Source organism: Phalaenopsis equestris, unplaced genomic scaffold (assembly GCF_001263595.1).
Source record: "Phalaenopsis equestris unplaced genomic scaffold, ASM126359v1 Scaffold000269, whole genome shotgun sequence".
Lineage (NCBI taxonomy): Eukaryota > Viridiplantae > Streptophyta > Magnoliopsida > Asparagales > Orchidaceae > Phalaenopsis > Phalaenopsis equestris.
The window spans coordinates 127,039-138,373 of record NW_018164711.1 but is presented as its reverse complement, the minus strand read 5'-3'; the positions used below and the strand labels follow the sequence as shown (position 1 = coordinate 138,373).

Below are 11,335 nucleotides of genomic sequence, written 5' to 3'. Positions count from 1 at the left end.
CCACTCTTAAAAGCAAGCAATTTATATATATTTTTTTTCTTACGCTACACCTTAAGGTACTAAAATATTCTTAATATGTGAAATTAATTTAGGTCGACAAAGCATAAACAAAAGTCTATGTAACCAAACTTATAAATTAAGATAAAGCAAAGAGAAAAGAAGCATACACTTTACTCGAGAAGATATTTTGGTTAATGCGTACTCAAGTTTAGGTGAACCTAAGTTGGAAGATACAATGTATGAGTCATTGTCCAAATCAGACACTAAATCAATATGTACTAAAAGTGTCCTTATGATAGTTCGGGATCTTGATAGGGTTCATCTGAGCTCTTAAGCATCTTCTACCCTTTTTCTTTAGGACAGGACTTTGAAATTCCCTTAAAATTAACATTCAAACTTTCTAAGGACAAGTCACAAATAATTGGGGTTTTATTAAGGGTGCGTTTGGTGCGTTTGGTGTAGTTTATCACACCCGCTCTCAACCTCGCAATGCAGCCGCAATTGGAGCTAGAAGGGAAGGCCATGATGGGATCGCGCCTACCTCATCACAGACACTTGACGGCGCCGCCCGCTTCATCGCTGGCGATCTGGTGCCGCTATCCACCACGCGAGCAAGCCGTACTGTTAGGCCGCAGCAACTCTCCTTCCCAACCCATGTGTTCCCATTAGGCATCATTCCTTGCTTTTCCACCACTCCTCACAAAGTGCTCTGCTCCTTCTCCCTCCAATCTCTCCTCCTTGCCCCAGAGTTTTCCAAACTATAGAGAATGTCAAATTTGGGCACCTTTTGGTTTGTAATTATTCAGATATTATCACTGTCTTCCAAATTTTCTGTTTGTTTCATGTTTTCTAGTTATTGTTTATGTATACGAGAATGGCTTGCTTAAAATTAGTTATATTCAACTCCAAGTGAAAACTACATTCTTAACTTAACAGGTGTTGAAATTGAAATTTTATTCTATTTGATTAGTTTGAACAATTCTTTTTTGACCTTATGATCTCTGAGTAGTTGTGCATCTATCTGAGAAAACTTTTCTAGAGATTCCAATCTCATGGGAAATGCATGAGCATTTTTTAAATTGTTTATATGAATCTCCCTGTGTCATGGGTGCAATTCTCTCCCAAAAGTTTGTTCGGAGCATTAAATCCCAAATTGACTGATTATTTATAAACTGCGCTTATCATATTTTAAATTTAGGAATTTTAAAATCAAACATAAATAACTTGAACTTTCTCGTTTTTGTGACATGATTGGTTTTGATTATTTATTAAATAGGATAATTTTTTTAATATTTTATTTTTAGGTCTTTAACTTATTTTTTATACTGTATATAAGTCGTTTTTTACTTATCAAGTATCAAATATTTTACTATAACAGTTCTACTGCAAATAATATTACTGCACAGGGGCAGAATGATCATTTATCCAAAAATAACTGCAAATTAGTTATTTTCCAAGCGCACAAACCAAACAGTCAACCAACTTATCAGGATAAACTGCTGATCAACAGATTATCAGAATAAGCTGCAGTTGCCCCAAACAAAACCTAAATAACCTTGATTATTGGAGATGCAATTAACAATAGGAGTTTGCCCTTATAGGAAGAGAAAGCGAACCTGAGAACATATATAAATAACAAGAATCTCTGGTCATTGGTTTGCTTTCGTCAGGTTTTCTTTGCGAGTATGCCTCTTAAGTGTTTTAAATCGACTATACCTCGAACATACACCTCGGAGCTATCTACATGAAGTCCACCTCACAAAAGCTTCTCTGCATGTTTTATTTGTTTTTCTCTGTATTTATATGTCTTAGCCCTCTATTTTCATCTCTCTTTAGATCATTTGCTAGATCAGAGAGAGAGAGTTATTCAGAGTGAGGGGCTATATGATGGTGGACAAAGTAGCAACTCTACAAGAGCATAACTACCAAACGACATGCGGCGGTGGCACAAAGCGAAAGCAGATGCGGCTAAACCAAGAATAGCGGAGATGTGAGCAGGAAAGGCATAAGCGTGCGCACACACAAATATAAATATATATATACATACATATGTACATGTATACATGTATATACAAATATATAGATATACATGTATATACATATATGTAGATGTATACATATATGTATATATACATATGTATACATATATCTATATATATATGTATACATACATATATACATGTATACATACATATATACATGTATACATACATATATATACATGTATATATAGATATATACATGTATATATAGATATATACATGTATATGCGTATATATACATGTATATATATGTATATATACATGTATATATGTATGTATATATACATGTATGTATGTATGTATATATACATGTATGTATGTATGTATATATACATGTATGTATATACATGTATGTGTATATACATATATAGATGTATATATGTATATATACAAAGAGAAAAGAAGCATACACTTCACTCGAGATGATATTTTGGTGGTTGCTCCCTCAAGTCTTGGTGAACCTAAGTTGGAAGATACAATGTATAAGTCATGATCCAAATTGGACACTAAACAATATGTATTAAAAGTGTTTGCTCCCTCAATGCTAGAGAATAAACCTCTTGTTTTCTAGCTTTTCTTGACTTTATCATCGGCTACTCCTTAAGCTCGTTGAACAGTTCTAACATCTCATTGTCTTAGAGGTGGGTGGTTGTTGAACTATAATCTCAAGGCCGACATTCTTTTTTTTTCATTTACTTTTTAGTTTCGTTGTCTTCTTCTCTTATTATTTATCTTAGTATTTCATGAGCCTCTTGATACTTTTACTCTATTGTTCTGTTTTATTATTTCTTAACAATATATCTCTAGAAAGAAATAGAAAACAAAATTACAGTTAACTTTGCTTGCTTTATAGAAACTTCTTTAGTTGCACCGTACTATTTATATCTTAGTGCTTTATATTCTCGATATGATTGCAATAAATGTTTTGTTTTGGGTAGTTTGTAGGTATTTTATGAGCCTTTCGATGCTTTCTCAGTTTTGGTTGTGTTTTATTCTTTATTTACAACATATCTCTAGAAAAAAAAAAAAAAAAATTCTTTAATGCTACCTTCTTGTTTTATATCTTATTACTTTATATTATCTATACTTTTGAACAGTCGATGAGTCTTGTTATTACGATCTTCTTACTTTAATTTGAAAATGTTTCGGGTGGTCGTCTGGTCTATATGTATTTATCCCAAAATTAAAATAAACAACAAATGGACATTTGCATCAATTAACCAATTATCAAAATTTTAAAACTTGTTAGAGATTCAAAAGTAAAAACATCTGAAAAATTGATCCAAACAAAAACATCCAAACAATCATTTACATCTAAACAAGGACAAAATCTACTTTAAGACGAAAACCTAAAAGATAACCAATAATTGATTTGATTGCAACTACACTTCTATTATTAGTACTTCACTGATTTGAAGAAAAATGAGTCAACTAGGTATTTTATGAGCCTTTCAATGCTTTCTCAGTTTTGGTTGTGTTTTATTCTTTCTTTACAACATATCTCTAGAAAAAAAAAAAAAAAACTTCTTTAATGCTACCTTCTTGTTTTATATCTTATTACTTTATATTATCTATACTTTTGAACAGTTGATGCATCATGTTATTACGATCTTCTTACTTTAATTTGCAAATGTTTCAGGTGGTCTATATGATTTATCCCTAAAATGGGGCAATTACATATAGACCACCCGAAACTTGGCCTTTACAAAAGCATCCCCTCTCTTTAATTCATTTTTCAAATTCTCACTCAAATATTAAAATTCATGGTAAGAACCTAACTCATATTTTTTATTTTTATGAAATTCTTAATAGTTTGGTTGTGGCACTTGTGGTTATAAAATTAAAATTTTTATTTTTATGAAATTCTCAATAAATCGGTTCGGTAGTTAAAAAAATCACCTATGTGGTTATAATTTGTAAATATCAATGTTTCGTCTGGTCTATATGTATTTATCCCAAAATTAAAATAAACAACAAATGAACATTTGCATCAATTAACCAATTATCAAAATTTTAAAACTTGTTAGAGATTCAAAAGTAAAAACATCTGAAAAATTGATCCAAACAATCATTTACATCTAAACAAGGACAAAATCTACTTTAAGACAAAAACCTAAAAGATAACCAAACAACAAATGAACATTTGCATCCCCTCTCTTTAATTCATTTTTCAAATTCTCACTCAAATATTAAAATTCATGGTAAGAACCTAACTCATATTTTTTATTTTTATGAAATTCTTAATAGTTTGGTTGTGGCACTTGTGGTTATAAAATTAAAATTTTTATTTTTATGAAATTCTCAATAAATCGGTTCGGTAGTTAAAAAAATCACCTATGTGGTTATAATTTGTAAATATCAATGTTTCGTCTGGTCTATATGTATTTATCCCAAAATTAAAATAAACAACAAATGAACATTTGCATCAATTAACCAATTATCAAAATTTTAAAACTTGTTAGAGATTCAAAAGTAAAAACATCTGAAAAATTGATCCAAACAATCATTTACATCTAAACAAGGACAAAATCTACTTTAAGACAAAAACCTAAAAGATAACCAATAATTGATTCGATTGCAACTACACTTCTATTATTAGTACTTCACTGATTTGAAGAAAAATGAGTCAACTAGTATGCTTCAATTGAATAATTGTCTCTCCCAACATTGGTTCAATTAGACTTGAACAAGCATTAGCCAGCAAAAAATCATCTCAAGTGAAGTGCCAGCGTCCTCTCCCTTTGATTTACAAGCAAAATTGGTGACTTGGGCTTTGTTGTCTTCTTTGTTGACCTGAATTGACAAGAAATTAAGCATGATTTAGCTTCTTAAGCTTCACGATGTGAAAAAAATGCATTAAAATAATGCTCTCTTGAAGAGTAGAAAGTGAAAAAAAAAGAATATATAATTGGTATATTTTGCTCCTCACTTGTGTGGTTGGAATGGATTGCTGAAATTTGGAATAGGCCTGGCATGAGTCACCATTGTTCTTCTCATTTGCTTGATAACTTTTTCTTCTTCAATCTATTATTTCAAAAAAGAAAGGAATCAATATGGAAAAGTAATTTAATAATGGTTAGTAACTATGCAATATTTTTATTTAGAAGAGTTTTACCATCTTTTCATTCTCCTGCTCCTCTCTAATCCTTTTGCCAGCCAATTCTTTTTCCTTAATCTAAAAGCATAATTTAAGAACTCGGGATAAAAAGATAAATTGAAAAGTTCTTCTCTTCTGATCAAATTAGTCTCAAGTTCTTACCTTCTTCTCAAATTCTGATCTTTCCACAGCCCTATGATCCACATGAAGTGAAAACCCCTGGACATCTGTGAGAGGCTTTCGTTCTCTTTCTGGAAGAGGAATTGGATCCCTGCCCCAAAGTAAATTGCATCAACTTAAAACATGTTCCTGTATACTGACTGAGAAGAGTATGAAAACAATCCAATTTGACACAAACTCTTTCATTATAGGTTGTGCTCTAAAAATTCTTCTCTCTGCCTCTTCCCTTTCCATATTTTCCTTCTCCTCTAATCTTTTCTGCACCTCTTCATCGTGTCTAATTAGGCTATCCAAGTGGAAAACCTCTGGCTTCGTGCATTGTTTGGGTTGAGGTTTTGGTGGCATCTATTAGGAAAAATAAAACATATCAATAGAATTCAAATGATAATAAACTGCTTCTCAAAATGCATATGCATATGCATAGAAGAGTCGCTCTTGTCTCTCTTACAACAGGATAATCTGTAGTATAAGGGTAAGGATGCGCCTTAGGAATCCGAGCTTTCTCTTCCTCAAATTGCTTTTCTAGGATTTGAAGTGTAAAAAGTTTCTCTTTCTCAAGTCCTCTCTCCTGGAAAAAGAAAAAAAACCATAAATAATGCTTTTTAACTGCTTAGAATTTGAAAGTGTTCACTATTAACATACCTCTGTATAAAGATGGAAAGGATTTGGCTTTGTGAGTTTTGGAATTACTTGCAGGCTGTGATGAGAAGATTCTGAATGAATGGAAAGCTAGAGAAGGAATAAAACTGTGTTAATTAATTAATTTCTACTTTAAATATGTACATAAGAAAGCTAACAATTTTTACACAAATACTTACCTTGTCAAAGTTTTCTATCATCATAGTTGAAGGTGGAGGGCCCAACCTATCATTTGTAGCAAAATGGAACTCTTGTGGAACTGTAAGTTGTGATTTGGATGGGCAATGTAATCCGAGATCTCCCTTGCTTTCTAAAATCTGCATTTTGCTTTGCTTAGTAGGACTAGTGAAATTCAATCATGCAAAATAGATAAATAAACCAACGCAGACCTTCTTTTTGAGTGGCCTGGCCTTAAATTTGGGAATCTTCTCAAGTTCCTCCAGTTCCAATTCCTGTGAGCTCTTTATCCTGTGTTTCCATATATAAACCCATAAATAAATGGTAGAGTATTGTTTCGTCAAGCACAGTTCTTCAAGATATAGCTCATTAATATTGATAGATTCATACGCTATTGGTCGTGCCCTTAGTGCAGTTTCAAGAACAGGAGGTCTTGGTTCAGTAAGCTTCAAAGGTTTGAATTTTTTCTGTTGGAGAAAACTATCGCTCAACATTGTTGTAAAAAAACTGAGAGAATCAACTAACATTTGTAAACAATAAAATAATATTTATAACATTTTTTTTTTAACAAGAAAACAAACTGAACGAGGTTTTATACCAGGGAAGGAGCATCTACTGAAGAGACAAGAGATGTTGTTTCAACATGTTGATTTGCCCTTTCCATAGTCTTAAAATGAAATCCCTACAGATGTTGAATAATGTTTAGAGAGACAACCAAAACTCTCACAATAACCATTTAGTCTAAGAATATATTAGTTACATGAAAATCTGGGTGTTGGGGAGTGCTTCTTGGCAGTGGTGGTGGAGCTTGAAGAATCTATGAGCAAAACAAAAAACAAATCATAATGCTGTTTGCAAACCAAAAGCAGTAACATGCAAAGAAAACTTTTTTATCTTGCTAAAAGAAGCAAATCTGACCTTCTTGTTTAACGGTCTTGCTTTAAACTTGGGAATTTTGGCCAACATCTCCTCCTCAAGCTCTGCAGTGCTCTTTATCCTTACTGCTCTAACTCTTTGAGCAGTCTCCAGCTCTGGTTCTTTTGGCCTTGTCAAGGTAAGTTTAGGCCTCATTTGAATTGTGGTAATAGTATCCTGGTAAGGAACAATCACTTCAAAATTTCTACACAAATATATAATAGTTTATGATATATAATAATTTATTCTAGAGCATGCATAAAAAGACTACTAATGAAAACTTAGATGCCAATTCTCTGCTCATCTTCATGTGATCGGACTTAGATATTTAATTCATCTTTAGGTCAAATTTCCCATAAAAACTTTTAACATACTCTGAGTAGTATCAATGTGCATGTCATACTAACAAAAAGGTATATGAGTAGACAAAACTTAATGAAGAAAACTTTCATCTTGAAGTAAGAAATTGAGCTTTTCCCATAAAAACTTTTAACATATTCTGAGTAGTATCAATGCGCATGTCATACTAACAAAAAGGTATATGAGTAGACAAAACTTAATGAAGAAAACTTTCATCTTGAAGTAAGAAATTGAGCTTTTAATAGGTCAAATTTCCCATAAAAACTTTAAACATATTCTGAGTAGTATCAATGTGCATGTCATACTAACAAAAAGGTATATGAGTAGGCAAAACTTAATGAAGAAAACTTTCATCTTGAAGTAAGAAATTGAGCTTTACATATGAAGTAATTTATCCTTGACTTCATACTGAATTAGCTTGAAAGCTCATTCTACACATCAAGTTTTCATCAGACTAAACAGTCCCTAAAGTTCTACATGAAATTAGAGTAACATACTGGAGATGCTTCATAAAGAATAGCCATTAATATTGATGTATTAAAATTTAAACGGAAACAAGAGTAAGTTCATTCAAATATATTAAACCTGTGAAAATGATGTTTTATGTGGCAGCTCAATTTCTCTGGTTCTAGACTGGAACTTCTGAATCATCTCTGCAGTAGAAATGTAAGGCTCTACTTCCTGCACCGAAAATCCCTCTAATTATAGTTTGCAGCTTATAAACAGCAGATAAACTGATCTTCAGACAAAAAGTACTTTAATCTTGTCAAAAAATGTTAGGGTTATTTGGATACCCTGCGCTGCTCTTGATGACATTTAAGAGCTAAAGTAATTAAGTCATTTCCTCCGCATAAACCTGGCTTAGATTTGTGCAGCAACACTGGAGCTTTAACATTGTGTATCTGAAACCAATGAAATCATTTAAATATATCAAAACAATCAAGCAAAAGAAAAAGCTAAGAAGATGGAGTGATCTAAATACAAAAAAGCGAGTTTTTATTTGAACATTAACCTTCTTAGAAAGTCCTCCTTCCAGCTTCTGCCTCTTAATGGCTTGATTCTCCTGAGAGATATCAGTAGATAATGCATTTTTTGTATGGGCACCACCAGGACATCTGCGAGAGAGGAAGGAAAGTTTTATAGAGAGCTCAGGCTTAGAAAATAATATTTATAACATGAGATGTCATTCTGACGAGCAAGCTTGTTTTTTACATATCAAACACCCAAAACCTTTTTTACGTATATCAAACCTAAAAACTTCCCAAGTGCTCAGAATTTGCACTCCGTCAAGCCCATCTGCCTCCTCTGTCACGCTCTAAAAGAGCTCTTATGGGTTTAGAGAAAATTCCAGAAAGAGGAGCAAGCTTTCAAATTTCGCCGACCAAGAACTGGCACCGTCGTCTTCTTCCCTGAAGACAGCAGTGCAACGTTGCCATTAGTCTCATGATGCTCTCACGCGAAGTCAGCGGTTGCTGGCTGATCACACCCGAGTCAATCTGACAAGCAATCCGATCTCATGGAAGAAGATGAGCCGATCAATCTATCTGCCGAATTCAAAAACTCCGACTCCGATGAAGAATTGGGAAAGCCAAAGATTCCAACTTTAGCAGAATTTGTTGAGAAAAGAGAAAGAATCGATGAAAAGGAAACTACTTGAATGTTATGAAGCCAAATTGGGATTAGAAGAGTTGAAATTGGAAAGCAGGTGTCAGTGTCATTGAAGGGCGTGATGGATTGTTAATTCGGAGCATTTGGGGAAGTTTTAGGTGTGATATATTTAAATATAAGATTGTCTGTTAGCTATGTAAATATGCAAGTATTTCTTTGTGTGTGTGTGTGTGAAAGCATAGCCACTCACTTGATGGCGCTCTTTCGCGGATTAAAGCCTTGAATGTTTTGAGTAGTGTGGTTTTTAGGCTTTAATACCGAAGATTGTTTAACCAAGCTAGCTGCCTTTTTAGCTGTTTGATTCTGCGAACCCATTGTCACTGCTGTTTCTTTAATGGAGGAACTTCGAAGTTTGGGAGTGAGAGCTTCATTTAAATTATATTTAACCAATTTCTTACTTTCTTGGTCTGACTCGCTGATTGTAGCTGCAGAGTTGTAAGCAAATCAGCATAATCTTTGTATGAAAATGGTTGTAGAAAAGAAAGCAATGAGAAGTTATATATGAATTATTGATACCTGGGGCTGTGGCCACATCAAGAACAGGAAATGCAAATGTAGAATCATTATTGAGGCAGACCACTGATGTTGAACTGCATTAATGATATAAAAAATATATTATTAAGTCTGCCTCAGTTTATAAGGGTTTAAAAAGAAAAAGTTAATAAGGGTTATCTTGCTGAATATACATTTCATCTTCCTTATGAACAATATTACTGTCACATTGTTTAGCATCAGCATCCTGAGAGCAGGTAATGTGATTCATTAGAATGAACAATAAAACCCAAAATTTTGATATTGAATGGATATTTCCTCCTTATGCGAGGTCGCTTCACTTACAAATCCAAAAGAGCCCCTTCTATCAATTAGCTCCATGTCCACAACCATCTGCAACTCACCAGCCCTACAACACAAGAAGGAAAATTGAATGAAACCAAAAAAGATTTAAAAGAAAAAAAAAATTCAGTCATGAGAACAAAAATAGTAGCTTTCTTACTTGACGCTGGAATCTTGCTCAACTCCATGGTTTTCTACAGCTAAAACCTCTGGCTCCTGCTATAAACCAGGAGAAAAAAATAATCAATACTTTTATCATTGGAATATAGAACGAACATTATCTTTGATTGGTTTCCTTAACAAGAATAAAAGGGAGAGAGGGCTGCATTAAAAGAATCACCTTATGGATCTTTTCTTCATCTCCAAAATCGCTAGGGCAATCGACACCCGGTCTGCCTTTTCTTATCTTTGGCATGAAAGCTATCAAAATTAAATAAAATTAAAATTAACCATAAATTTCTAACAAAAAAAAAATGATTCGATAAAGCCAATCAAGATTCAATTTTCTTATGATTCGAGTATCTCAAAAGAACAGAGTCTCAGTAACTGGGATTCAAAATGAAAGGACCATGAAAAAAAATGGAAGGAGAAGGGAGGCTTACGGGAAGGGGCATAGCTGCGGCAGGTCTCGAACCATTGCTCGGCCTTATGGATCTGCTCCTCGGTCTCCTTGTTGAGGAAATCGAAGAAGCGAGGCGCTGAGAACTCGTAGTTCTCATCAACCAGGTAAATGGCCTCCATGGGAGCGAGATGAAGGAAGGTTTCAAGGGTTTCGGGGTTAGGGCAAGAGAAATGCAAGAGGGCTTGGACTCGGGTGAGAGCAATTAAGGCTTCTTTTTCTTTTTTACGATGGGGGATTATTTGGGAGGAGCGCAACGGTCGACTTCAACGGTCGATTTTTTTTTTTTTTAAATGGGGGTATGAAAAGGGATCCGAGATGTAGAGATCACTGGTTACCTCCCACAACGGTTCTCTGGGGACGGTGGGTCCCATTAGTGGTTTGGAATAACCTCGAGATGGATGCTAAATAAATATTAATTTTTTGCTTTAGTTTTTCAGCCATAAAAAATATAAAATTTTAATTGTGGGTTTTTTTTTTTATTTATGATAAATTTGTCAAAAGAAATAAATAAGTATTGCATGAAAGAGGTACTATATTAACATGAAGGCTATCAGGTGTAAATCAAGGGTGTTTGAAGAAGCATTTTTATTCTCTTTCAATTAATTAAGAAGTAAATATTGGAAGCTATGACTCTAAGTCAATTACAATGTATTAGATACATGCAAAAGGCAAGTTTAACTAACTTATTTCTATAATAAGTTATGGTTAATTAACAAATTAATTATAAATAAAATCATTTTTTATATGGTCATCATTTAAAATGCAATTAATATGATACATTTAGCTCATTTAAATTAAATC

The 11,335-nt window shown here is 33.3% G+C and overlaps 1 protein-coding gene across 2 annotated transcripts; it reads right to left on the bottom strand.

Moving 5' to 3' along the window:
- Positions 1 to 4,594: 4,594 nt before the first annotated feature.
- LOC110024706 (protein TPX2) lies at positions 4,595 to 10,787 on the bottom strand. 2 transcript variants are annotated; one of them, XM_020724819.1, is made up of 23 exons: positions 10,515 to 10,787; positions 10,253 to 10,332; positions 10,073 to 10,131; positions 9,916 to 9,979; positions 9,765 to 9,817; positions 9,595 to 9,668; positions 9,269 to 9,503; positions 8,423 to 8,525; positions 8,205 to 8,312; positions 7,996 to 8,091; positions 7,054 to 7,227; positions 6,896 to 6,952; positions 6,734 to 6,817; positions 6,526 to 6,602; positions 6,348 to 6,426; positions 6,138 to 6,275; positions 5,962 to 6,048; positions 5,768 to 5,887; positions 5,498 to 5,664; positions 5,302 to 5,410; positions 5,158 to 5,217; positions 4,972 to 5,066; positions 4,595 to 4,835 (listed from the first exon to the last, which is right to left on the bottom strand). In XM_020724819.1, the coding sequence occupies exons 1-23, from the start codon at positions 10,651 to 10,653 to the stop codon at positions 4,751 to 4,753; spliced, it is 2,343 nt and encodes a 780-aa protein (XP_020580478.1). In that variant the 5' UTR covers positions 10,654 to 10,787; the 3' UTR covers positions 4,595 to 4,750. The 2 variants fall into 2 exon arrangements, with proteins under 2 accessions (XP_020580478.1, XP_020580479.1); XM_020724820.1 differs by having other exon boundaries at positions 10,073 to 10,128.
- Between the last annotated feature and the right edge of the window lie 548 nt (positions 10,788 to 11,335).